This window comes from Dreissena polymorpha, chromosome 10 (assembly GCF_020536995.1).
Source record: "Dreissena polymorpha isolate Duluth1 chromosome 10, UMN_Dpol_1.0, whole genome shotgun sequence".
NCBI classification, from domain to species: Eukaryota; Metazoa; Mollusca; class Bivalvia; order Myida; family Dreissenidae; genus Dreissena; species Dreissena polymorpha.
This window is the reverse complement of record NC_068364.1, coordinates 68,890,766-68,903,323: the sequence shown is the minus strand read 5'-3', so window position 1 is coordinate 68,903,323 and position 12,558 is coordinate 68,890,766. Positions and strand designations below refer to the sequence as shown.

Sequence of the window (12,558 nt, the reverse complement as noted above, 5' to 3'; positions counted from 1 at the left end):
CCTATGTAGAACTTATGGCACAAAATAGTTCGCAATAACTAAAGAAAGTCACGATTCTGGCTAGGCGTAATGTTGTGTCCTTCTTGGTTTGCAATTTTCAACCAAATTTAAAACCTTAATAATTCAGAGCACATAAAGACGTAACACGCGAAAATATGAGACGACATAACGCGTTCTTTTGTTAAAACTTGCTTTATGTGTTTGCAACCTTTAACTATTTTAGCTTTTCGCTTTGAGTGTATACGTTTGAATGACTCATTTTAAATGTTTAATGATCATTAATATTATTCACGAAGCTGTTACAAGAAAGAACAGAAATCAAGATTACCGAACATGCTTTCATTTAAATTCGAATACTTTAAGTCTTGATCAAACTATTTTAAGCAAAAGTTGTTCACAAAACAAAACATGAATAACAGCGACTACTTGACTTCCGTCTGTTGAATGCATTTTAAACAGATTTCATCCCATAATTCCATGTATAATTACCGATTATTATATGCTTGTAATAAACGTCGGGTTACATGTTAGGTATTAGTGGTTTTACTTTTGTTCCGATAAACTTAATTCCGTATGTATGTATTTAATAAGTATAATAGTACATACATCGATTTATTTAATTAATGTTATATTGTATAACCTATTATTTAAATTTAGTGTTAAATGAATTAAGCCATTCGACCATTGCTGATTTAAATAAAACTTGTTATTCCCGTATTCCATGTAATGTCAATTTTATATTCAATAAAGTAGTGTTTTTTTTTCTAAATATTCATTTCTATTTGAAATTACAAACACAATCTTATCGAAATAGAAAGAAAACGATATGTTTGTTGATGTTTGTATTAGCTGAATGTGATTCTGTTTGTCCCGAATAAACTTAAACATGTTCATATTCATTTGTTAACAAAATATAATTTCTTAAACGTTTAGTTGACACTTAAATCAATATTCCAAAGTTTGGAACTAATTTATGGAAAATTTAAGTAATAGCCAAATCAAGTATGTTCTTCAATATATTATTTAAAGCTCCTTTTTGCACATCGTATCGAGTGGCATTTTGACCATCGACTAATGAGGTAAAGAAGCGACTACGGTTATATTATAATTCAAATAAGGCATGTTCATCTACTGATTGCTCAATGTCTCTTAGTGTATACCAAAGCTGTTATGTGTTTTTTTTCTATGATCGCAAGACGCGTCACTTAATTGAATGAATGATTAGATGTGACATTTTTATATCAATCCGTTTTTTAATAAACCCGGTCTGCTATCCAAAAACATCATCCATGAATACATTTATTCAAATGGAATGCAAAAGTTATAAAGGAAGTTACAAATCTGCATTATAATATTTCAAAACGGATACAAAACTAAATTGCGACTAAAAACAAAAAGGCATGGAAGTTAAAGAATTCCGGGATTCAATACAATAAAACAACACGGAAGGTGTACAGAAAGTGATTTCAACTTATATTGTACTTCAGTGAAAATAACCCATTTATTTCAAATATTTTATTGACAAAAAATGTGCTGAAGTGTCTTATTGCAATGCTCATCGTGTTACCCATCCAGCCTCCTACTCCTATTTTTCGTACTCCTGCTCCTCTTACTCCTCTCTACCCTACGGCTCCTTCTCCTGCTCCTCCTAGTCCTTCTACTCCTTCTCGTCGTAATACTCGTACGGCTCCGCATTATCTTCCTCCTCCTCCTGTTCCTACTACTGATCCTTCTCCTATTCTTCCTTCTCCTTGTCGTCCTGCTCTTTGGGCTCAACCTTATCTACTTGCTGCTCCCCTCCTGCTTCTCCTTCTACTGATCCTCCTTCTCCTCTTCCGTCACCTCGTCGTTTTCTCCACCATCTCCTCTTCTTCCTCCTCCTCATGATGCCTTTCCTCCGGCTCCTACTCCTTCTAATGCTGCTGCTACTCATGCTGCTCTTCATGCTGCTCCTCCTCCTGCTCCCCCTACTCCTCCTCCTCCAGCTACACCTCCTGATGCTCATACTTCTCTTGATCCTCCTCCTGATCATCTTCCTCCTCCTGAACCTCCTCCGGCTCCTGCTCTAGCTAGTGCTCCTCCTCATAGTGCTCCTCCTGCTCCTCCTCCTGCTCCTCCTCCTGCTTCTCCTACTCCTCCTACTCCTGCTCCTCCGCCTGCTCCTCATCTTCCTCCCCCTCCTGCTCCTCTTTCTGCTTGTTGTGAATGTAACGTAACGTTATTTGCCGCGCCGCGCTTAAGTGTATTACGTCCCTGACGTCACGCCATATTTGTTGTTGTTTTATATACGTCATGTTTATATTTGAATCTGAAGTAAAAGGAAGAACCTGAACACACAACGCTTTGTAGCTTTATTACCCACACGATCGCGATATTGGTGCCGTGACAAAAAAAATGAATCTACAGAAAATACAGATACAGAGAGAGGGTCACCGCCGTTTCATTGAGAAATATTTGGAGAAAATCGAACAATCTAAGGAGAACGATTCATTGACCGATTTTCACGCTATTCTCAAAGCTATCGAAGCGAAAGTCACGATTCTAGAGACACTGAATGAGAAAATACTATCACAGACGGAGATAGATGGATTGGAGGAAGAAATTTTTCAAACAGACACGTATTCAGCGGAACTGGATATCCAGCTGTGTCGCTTACGAGCTTTCCGAGATCAACAGGAAAAGAGAGCAGCCCCGCATACTACCGACCTACCACGAGATGACCAGAGAAATTCATGTAATCAGCAGAGCAACAACAATGGTTTGAACCCGGACGCTTCTTCTTTCTTTCCCAACAGAACTGTAAGTTACAATTCTAATCATTCAGTCAGTAGCAATTCGACGCAATTTTACAGGCTACCTAAAATTGCATTACCAAGTTTTAGTGGAGATATATTGCGATGGCAATCCTTTTGGGATTCATATGAGTCTACCATTCACATGAACGCTAATCTGACCGATGTCCAGAAATTCACGTATCTCAAATCCCAACTTGAAGGAAATGCCGCACGAGTTATTGAAGGTTTTGCCATGACTAACGCAAATTATGCCAATTCTGCCAGCGAAAACACCATACGGCAATTTGCAAATCAGGAGAAAAGGACAACCAGACGAAAAACGCCGAGACTGCATCGCCGGAAACAGCCGTACTTCATTAATGCACGAGCCTTCCAGACAAGGATGTATTGTTAAAAACTGCCATAGCAACCGTATCGTCTGTGAAAGTACAGACTGAAGCAAACATCTTATTCGATGAGGGTGCCCAGAAGTCGTAGATTACGGAACAATTGGCACAGGAACTTGAACTCCCTATACAAGGCACAGAAACTATATACTTATCGTCGTTCGGGAGCACTAGCAACAAAGCACAGCAAAAAGATGTGGCTATAGTGAACGTTGTTACAGATAGAGGCCAGAAGATCCCGATACGAGTATTAATAGTACCTACCATTTCAACGCCCCTCAACCAGAGATACCAACAATCAGTGTCCGATTTACCGTATCTACAAGGTCTTAAACTCGCCCATCCAGTTACAGGAAACTCCATATTTACAATTTCGATGCTGATAGGTGCAGACTTTTACTGGGATATCGTTGAAGATCACATAGTACGTGGAAATGGATCCACCGCTGTGAGATCAAAGATCGGCTACCTGTTATCGGGACCTTTCCAAGCACAAAACAACCGAGCTACAGATCACGTGTTCAATGTAATGGCGTCGCCTATGACAACGGACGTATTAGAACGTTTTTGGAATCTGGAGAGTATGGGAGTTACTCAGAGCGAAAAGAATATAGACAAGACACGCTATTTCAAGGATTACCAGACTTCATCCATAGAATACGAGAACGGACGGTACACTGCCAAATTACCTTGGAAACTAGACCACTCGACCCTCCCTAGTAACTACGACATAGTGAAAGCAAGAACCGAGAGTACTCTGAGAAGACTACGTAGAGAGCCCCATCTACTCCAGAAATATGACGAAATCATTGCTGAACAGGAACGACGTGGTTTTATTGAGAGAATTGATAACGATACCCCACCCACAGGACAACTCCACTACATTCCCCACCACCCAGTGAAAAAGGATTCAGCGACCACGCCCATTCGGATAGTATATGATTGCAGCTGCCGCACATCAACCCAGTTCCCATGCTTGAATGATTGTTTAGAGTCGACCCCACCCATGTTGAATGACCTTACCACCATACTAGTGAAATTCCGTCTCCATGGTTACGCCATCACAACAGACATTGAGAAAGCCTTCCTTCATGTCGGATTAAATGAAGGAGACCGAGACGCTACCAGATTTCTATGGACAAGCGATACTTCTAATCCCAACAGCCCATTACAAACTTACCGTTTAAAGTCCGTGTTATTTGGTGCCACCTGCTCGCCATTCATGCTTAGTGCGACCATTTTGAAACATCTTGAAATAAACAAGCACGTGCCCGCAGCCAAGGTCATCGAGAAAGATATATACGTGGACAATATACTTTCAAGCTTCGAAAAAAGGTCAGATCTGCTAACCTACTTCACAGAGTCCCGACGTTTGATGTCCAGCGCATGTATGAACCTCCGTTCATGGACCTCCAACAGTGAAACACTTAGATCCCGTGCAAAAAAAGAGAATGTGCTTGATACGGACGAAGTTGTTAAGATACTTGGAATGAGATGGAACCCGGTCAAGGATGAAATGTCATTTGCTGAAAGAAACATCACAATCCTAGATGTCGTTACGAAGAAAACCATTCTAAAATACTCATCCCAGATCTATGACCCCCTTGGTCTACTTAGCCCCGTGTCCGTCAGTGCAAAGATCTTACTTCAAGAACTATGGAAAGCCAAATATGACTGGGATACCGCTTTACCCGATCATATATGCGAGACCTGGAACCAGCTAGCTAAATCCCTCAACAGAGCTACAGGTGTGAACTTTTCCCGACAATTCTAACCCTCAGTGAACAGTGAAACCAGCCTTCATATATTTGTAGATGCAAGCGTCAAATCCTACGGAGCAGCAGCCTACATTTGCGACCAATCACAATCTAGACTCGTAATGGCAAAGAACAGAGTAGCGCCACTAAAGACATTAACCCTACCCCAACTTGAACTGATGGCAGCATTGATTGGAGCAAGACTTTCATCCCACCTACAAAAGTCCATACCCCCACAGAAAGTGACATTTTGGTCAGACAGCCAGATTGTACTCCACTGGCTAACTACATCCAAATCATTGAAACGCTTTGTCCAAAACCGAGTAGACGAAATCCACCAGCTAACAGATCAATCACCATGGAGGTATTGCCCCACCCATGAAAACCCAGCAGATTTACTGACACGTGGTGTATCAGCAGATACCTACCTTGACAACCAGTTATGGAACGCCGGTCCGACATGGTTACCTCACTCAGAAGAATGGCCTACTTGGAAATACGACCAGTCAATCCTGCAGAAGACATCCGAAAGTGAAGACACGAGTTCTCAGCAGGCGACAAATGTGGTAACGTTAAATTGCACGGAGATCACGGGCGTTCATAGAGCCATCAACATAGAGAAGTACAGTACTTACCTGAAATTACTTCGCGTCACCGCTTATGTACACAGATTCATCCGCAACTGCAGAAGACCAAGAGATGAAAGACTAACCAACAGCTTGTCAGCAACAGAACTAAAAGAGGCAGAAGTTAAATGGCTGAGATCGTGTCAAACAACCAACTTTCAAGATGAAGTAGAAAATCTTCAATCAAACAGTACCCGTTTACCGCTTGTTAAGCAACTTAGATTGTACCTGGACCAGCAAGGATTACTTCGTTGTGGTGGTAGAATTCATAACGCCCCCTTGGAGTATGATGTCAAATTTCCCTACCTCTTACCAAAGAAACATGTCCTGACCAAATTGATTGTGTTCGATGACCACAAGAACCAACTTCATTCCGGAGTTAACAGCACCATTACACAGATCAGACAGAAGTACTGGATACCATCCATCCGCCAGTGTGTAAGATCGTTACTAATGACATGTATACAGTGTACCAGAGTAACCGGAAGACCCTATGCAGCACCAGACCCACCTCCCCTCCCCAAAGTCAGAGTAAGCGAAGCCCCACCCTTCAGCGTCACAGGTGTAGATTTCACTGGCGCATTATTTGTAAAGAACGCTACCGGAAGTGAAACGAAATGCTACATCTGCCTTTTTACATGCGCATCAACAAGAGCCGTCCATTTGGAAGTTGTACAAGACCTATCAACCGACTCGTTCCTTCAAGCGTTCCGTAGATTTGCCAGCCGGAAGTCGTTGCCCATGGTGATGATATCAGACAATGCTACGACTTATATTGCTGCTGCTAATCACCTTAAGAAGCTATTCAACTCCCAAGTCGTACAAGAGGAGCTCAGCAGAAAGGGAACAGAGTGGCGATTTATTCCCAAACGTGCACCATGGTACGGTGTTTTTTAGAGACGTCTTAGTGAGTGTTGTTGTTTTATATACGTCATGTTTATATTTGAATCTGAAGTAAAAGGAAGAACCTGAACACACAACGCTTCCCCCTGCTCCTTTTCCTGACTCTCCGCCTGCTCCTCCTCCTGCTCCTCCTCTTGCTCCGCCTCCTCCTCCTGATCCTCCTCCTGTTCCTCCTCCTGATCCTCATCCTGCTCCTCCTCCTTCTCCTCCTCATGCTCCTCCTCCTGCTTCTCCTCCTGCTCCTCCTCCTGCTCCTCCTCCTGCTTCTCCTCATGCTCCTCCTCCTCGTACTGCTCCTCGTACTGCTCCTCCTACTGATCCTCCTACTGCTCTTTTTTCTTCCAAGTGCTTCTCCTTTTCCTCATACTGCTCCTAATTTTTTCTCCTCATCCTTTTCCTCATCCCGCTCCTCTTCCTGCTCCTCTTCCTGCTCCCTTTCCTGCTCCTTCTCCTTCTTCTCCTGTTTCTCCTGATACATCTGATCGAACTCCTCCTCATCATTCAGATAACCCTGCTTCACTTCCGCCTGCCCCTCCCCCTGCTCGTCCGTATTTTCCTCCTCTTCATGCTCCTTTTTCACCTCCTCATTATCCTCCTCCTGCTTCTCGTCTTCCTGCTCCTTCTCATGCTATTCCTCGTGCTTCTCCTCCACCTTCTCCCTTCTCCTCCTCCTTCTCCTCCTGATTAACCTCCTCCTCCTTCTGATCCTCATCCTTCTTCTCCTGCTTCTCCACCCCCACCTGCTCGTTCTCTGCATGCTCCTCCTCATGGCATGCTTTATGAAAATTATACGGCACTGCATAGGTTCGTCTGAAGTTTTGCCTGGTATAGGAAATATCACAATTCAGGTTTAATGTTAGGAATTTGCTTTTTTTGTAAATGAACATGGGTGAAATTTGTATCGGCTTTAATGGGTGTTTTATTTCCCTCTGTCTATTGAAGATGATGTATTGATTTTTAAGACTCTGCTACTCTGATAAAGGAATAGAGAATAGTATTTTGCGTACAAAGCACTAAGGTATATAACGGATAACAGAACTTTGAAAATTGATAAACAGAAGTAAGATTACGCTTTTTATTGAAACGTCTTTCTTTATTTTGCTCGACTTGTGACATGGTTTGACACAAAACTACAGATTATGGAAATCTGGTCCAAACGTTTGGTATGATATTTGAAACACTTTGTGAGATTACTTTGATTATTTTTGTCGGTCCAGCGTTAAAACATTTGACTGTTTATTCGATATGCATTATCCAGCAAAGATAAAAGATTGTATCTGTCTCTGCTTAATGCAGGCAAACAACGAACACGTTTGAAAATAGTCTTCTGATCTACGTAAACCACGACTGAGAAAAATGATTAATACATAAAATTAGAAACAAAGTCTAAAAGAATAATGACACAATTTAAGAATAACTACAGAAAATGTTCAAAAATCCTAAACAGCATCGTACCAGAATTTAAAAAAAAATGTAATTAAATTTGATCAACTATCTTTGTCAGTTCAGAATACTATTAAATATTGTGCTTTATAACAAACTTACTAATAAATTTAGGTTATAAAGAAATGCATAAATCATTATATGCAACAACATATGGACACAGGCAGCGGTGTCATATTTGTAATTTTCATTCTATTATATACATACAGTTATCTGTTTGTCAACAAGAACATTTTTTTTTTAATTCAATATCATACATACAATGTAAACATGTATATGATCATACAACATAGTGATTGTACAAAGCAATAAAGTTCAGACAGGTTATACAAGATATGCTAATATATATATATATATATATATATATATATATATATATATATATATATATATATATATATATATATATATATATATATATATATATATATATATACATACACATACATATATATATATATATATTTATTTTTTTGAGAGAAAAGAAAAGAACAACAGAGGAATAGTTATGAAAAATGATGAGTTGTATAAAGTCGGAAGAAAGCATACTGGGCTTGTGTGTTTTGTTGTATATTTACAATGATCTTGTCAGATTGAAAAATAAAATAAAAATAAAAATATAAACAAAGCTATTTTAGAGAGATAAACTAACATTAGAGTGAAATGTAGATACGTGGACAAAACATTATGAGAATTTAATCCGATTCCATTTTTGTTCAAAGATTTGTAATGTGTCATTACTGAGGGCTATTTCTCTCTCAATCTGGATTTTTAGTTTAAGACTATGGACAAAACAATTAAAATTTGGTACTTGTTTTTTGTACTTCATGTTTAAGATAAAATATTTCATCAATATAACCATAAAATTCACAATATTATTACAGTCTATTGATTTCAATGAATTAATTCCGAAACTTACATTTAAGAAAGATAGTTTAACGTTTAGTTGATGTTGTTCAAGAAAAGATATTAATGGATTCCAAATAGGTTGGATGTGTTTGCACTCCCAAAAAAGATGTTCTATAGTTTCAATGTTTTCACTGCAGAAGTCACACAGATTTGAGTTAGATAATTTGCATTTAAAGAGATATTTATTTGTAGCTATAATTCTATGGATGTATTTATATTGAAAATTTCTCAGTGTGCTTTCAATAGTTGCTTTATATGGCATGGTAAATATGTGTTTACAATTAAGTTCATTTTCTCCAAAAAAGACTTGCCATTTATTTTGGATTTTGGAGTTTTCTGTAGGATTTTTAATTTGTAGTGTGTAAAATATTTAATTTGTTTTGTTTTTTCTTCCAAGTATGTTTTCTACAAATGTTGTTTGAGTACATGGTGTATTATTTGTATTGATTTCAGATTTAATATGTATGGGTATGCTTTTGATTAGTGTGTAGTACTTCAGAAAATTATTTGAAGGTATTCCGTATGTGTAGCATATATTATCAAAAGAGTAGAAATCCTTAATTCTGTAGTCATATAATTGGTCGACATATTTTATGCTTCGTTCAAACCAGTCTTTATAGAAAAACGTCTTATTGTTTGAAGTTATGTCTTTATTGTTCCATAAAATTGTTTAACTGCTGGTTTGGGTTTCTAAGTTATGAGTGACATCACTCCACGCTGATAAAACATCAAACAGAAATATGTTTTCGTTTGCAATTTCATGTAAGATAGTATTGCTGATGTTACATTCAAAGAGTAAGGAGTCACCATATTTTTTTAGGATTTTCTGGTTGAATAATTTCCATTTACTCGTATTGGTATTATCTAGGTATCGTTTAACCCAGCTGCATTTGGTTGCATTCAAAAATGAGTCAATGTTCGTTAATTGGATACCTCCATTTTCTACAGATTGAATTAACTGAGTTCTTTTTATTTTATCAGGCTTACCGTCCCATATGAAATTAAATATTTAATATCGTTAATAACATCATTTGGTGGATTTGGGGGGACTGTTAATACATATATTAATTTAGGAAGTGCAAACGTTTTCAATACTGTGTTTTTTCCTATTAGTGTAAGTTTACGATGATGCCATGATTTTAAGCAGTTTTTCAAATTCTGTAATTTAGGTAGTATGTTTTTAAGAATTGTATCTTTTTCATTATTTGTGAATGTAATTCGTAACGTTGTGGCTTCATCGGATGTCCAATTAAATTTCATTTCTTGTTTATATTGAACATTACTTTGTTTTAATTTACCTACTCGTAGCACAGTACATTTACATTTGTTTAGTTTAAGACCCGATGTCATTCCGTAAAGGGTTAGCGACTCTATTAGGTTATGGAAAGAATCGTAATTGTCATTTAAAAAATAAGTTGCATCGTCAGCAAATAGGGATTGTTTGATTTCTTTGTCAGGTTCTAGTGATATGCCTTTTATGTGTTTATTTGATTGGATGTGATGTGATAGATACTCGATGCAAATAATAAATAGCGATGATGAGAGTGGACATCCTTGTCGAACCCCTCGTTCGATGTTAAAACTGTTTGAAAAGAAGCCATTGTTAATGATTATACTGTTAATATCGGTATAGAATAGTTTGACCCATTGAATGAGACTTTCACCAGAGTTCATATTTTCTAAGCAAGAGAACATAAATGAATGATCACGCGAATCGAATGCCTTTTCAAAGTCTGCAAAGAATACTAGACCAGGATTATTTTAATTGTTGAAATAGTTTATGCATTCTTGGATAAGACGAACGTTTTCACCAATGTAACGTCCTTTTATAAAACCAGATTGAGATTTTGAAATGATTGATGGTAATATTTTTTTATTCTGTTTGCTATACTTTTAGTTGCAATTTTATAATCATTGTTTAGTAAACTAATCTTTATGTGCGTTAAACGTGCGCTTTTTATAAGTGTGTTTAATGTGCGCTTTTATGTGCGTTAAATGTGCGTTAAACGTGCGCTTTTTATAAGTGCGTTTTTGACTGCCATTTATGTGTGTAAAATGTGCGCTTTTAAGTGCGTTAAATGTGTGCTTTTTGTGAGTTAAATGTTCGCTGTTTTATTTAAAAAGCGCACATTTAACTCACGAAAAGCGCAGTTATAATCCGCATAAAAGCGCACATGTGTGTTAATTGTGCGCTTTTATGTGCGTTAAATGTGCGCTTTTTAAATAAAAAGCGCACATTTAACGCACGTTAAGCGCAGTTATAACCCACACAAAACGCACAATTTATGCACATGAATGGCAGCAAATAACGCACTCACAAAAAGCACACATGTGCGTTAAAGGTGCATCTTTTGCCTTAACAGTTGATTCAATTATATGCTGTTAAAAGTTTTTTTTTAATTCAGATATGTAATAAAAACCAATAATTATATAAACATATATATTTGTGTATTTTAATAACTACAAGATAATTCAATTTTATACTTTAATGAACACCAACATTTTTTAACATACATGAGTAATTTAATATCAATGGCAATTTGATGAAATACATATAAACATAATTTGATTATAAATAAACAAAAAATAATAGCATACTATAATAACATGTACAGTATATACACACAAACAGCTATATACATAAGAAAGATGCATATCAATCAAGGCCTGTCAGCATTTCTTTGAGGCTGCGGAGTGCAGCTCTCATCTTTCTCTCCAAGTCTGCCGCCAGCCGGTCAAACTTCTTTGCAACTATTATACTGTCATGGCCTTTGCATGATGTGTCTCGTGCATGATCTCATTTGATCAGGTCCTGAAAGATATTTTATAATGTAAGTGTTGAATATTGCTGTTATGGTAATCTTGTTGCTATAAAAATTATAAATTTAAATCAAAACTAGTTTGTTTGCTTGTTGTTTTTGGTTGTTTATTTTGCAATTTTAATCCCCTGATCACATGTGACTTAACGCTTTTCATAAATGAATACCAGTGCCCCAGATAATTATTTGGGTAATAGGGTTTTCACCCATCGATTTTGAAAAATAGGGTGATTTCATTTTTGAAATAGGGTGAAATGAGTTATAAAAATGCATACCTTAAAATCATTGCTGCTTTACTTCTGTTACAGTTGAGATGCACTGCTGAATGTCATTTATGGTGGTCCAAATCAAATTCTGGTATTTAATGTCAACCTCGTTTAAAGTTTGCAATTCTAACATATCATTTACTCTTTCTGATGGTATTTCATTTTTAGCAAGGCTATAAATAGTTCTCAATAAAAACACATCTTGCTCACTGACATTTCCATCATAGGTTTCAGTTTCATTACACTCAGTCTCAATGCTAATATCAAGATTCCTACTCAAAAACAGTTTTGCAGCACTTACATGGTCTTTGGATTCATTGTGTCTTTCAACTGACGATCGCTGTATGTAAGGAGTTCCTTCTGCTGACCATACGTTTTTTAAATTAAACTGGGTGCAGTATGCACATTTCAGTCTGTTTACTTCCCCATCTATGTCAACAATTGTTAACCAAGGAAATGCCTTTTTCCATTTTTGACAAGTGTTTTCAGTAACGGACTTTCCATCATGCTTTTTTGATGTAAAGTCAACTGCTGCATTAACAGTTTCTAATAAGATTGATACCACGAACGATTCTACACTTATTGTCCCTTGCTTTCTTTCGAAAAAGTTTGCAATAGACTGACTTTTTTGCGAAACAATCGCGGACGTCTTGC

The 12,558-nt window shown here is 37.4% G+C and overlaps 3 protein-coding genes across 3 annotated transcripts; 2 read left to right on the top strand and 1 right to left on the bottom strand.

The window, feature by feature from the left end:
* The first annotated feature begins 2,394 nt into the window (after positions 1-2,394).
* On the top strand, positions 2,395-4,955 carry LOC127849212 (uncharacterized). Its single transcript, XM_052381932.1, has 2 exons — positions 2,395-2,758; positions 3,403-4,955. Exons 1-2 carry the CDS (start codon positions 2,395-2,397, stop codon positions 4,953-4,955), a joined length of 1,917 nt encoding a protein of 638 aa, XP_052237892.1.
* Positions 4,956-5,060: 105 nt separating this feature from the next.
* On the top strand, positions 5,061-6,461 carry LOC127849211 (uncharacterized). The gene has a single exon (XM_052381931.1). The coding sequence runs from the start codon at positions 5,061-5,063 to the stop codon at positions 6,459-6,461; it is 1,401 nt and encodes a 466-aa protein (XP_052237891.1).
* LOC127849210 (cilia- and flagella-associated protein 251-like) lies at positions 6,458-12,222 on the bottom strand. Its single transcript, XM_052381930.1, has 5 exons — positions 12,206-12,222; positions 7,120-7,289; positions 6,835-7,076; positions 6,546-6,778; positions 6,458-6,467 (listed from the first exon to the last, which is right to left on the bottom strand). Exons 1-5 carry the CDS (start codon positions 12,220-12,222, stop codon positions 6,458-6,460), a joined length of 672 nt encoding a protein of 223 aa, XP_052237890.1.
* Positions 12,223-12,558: the final 336 nt, after the last annotated feature.

What these genes read in the sequence shown, in the direction of transcription:
- LOC127849212 (XM_052381932.1), top strand. Translation starts at nt 2,395, where the DNA reads ATGAATCTACAGAAAATACAGATACAGAGAGAGGGTCACCGCCGTTTC. An exon ending in TCAGCAGAGCAACAACAATG is followed by an intron (nt 2,759 to 3,402) that starts GTTTGAACCCGG and finishes ACGTTGTTACAG; the next exon opens with ATAGAGGCCAGAAGATCCCG.
- LOC127849211 (XM_052381931.1), top strand. Translation starts at nt 5,061, where the DNA reads ATGGCAAAGAACAGAGTAGCGCCACTAAAGACATTAACCCTACCCCAA.
- LOC127849210 (XM_052381930.1), bottom strand. An exon ending in GGAGGAGGAGAAGGGAGAAG is followed by an intron (nt 7,077 to 7,119) that starts GTGGAGGAGAAG and finishes AGGAGCAGGAAG; the next exon opens with ACGAGAAGCAGGAGGAGGAT. An exon ending in AGGAGAAAAAATTAGGAGCA is followed by an intron (nt 6,779 to 6,834) that starts GTATGAGGAAAA and finishes GAGGATCAGTAG; the next exon opens with GAGGAGCAGTACGAGGAGCA.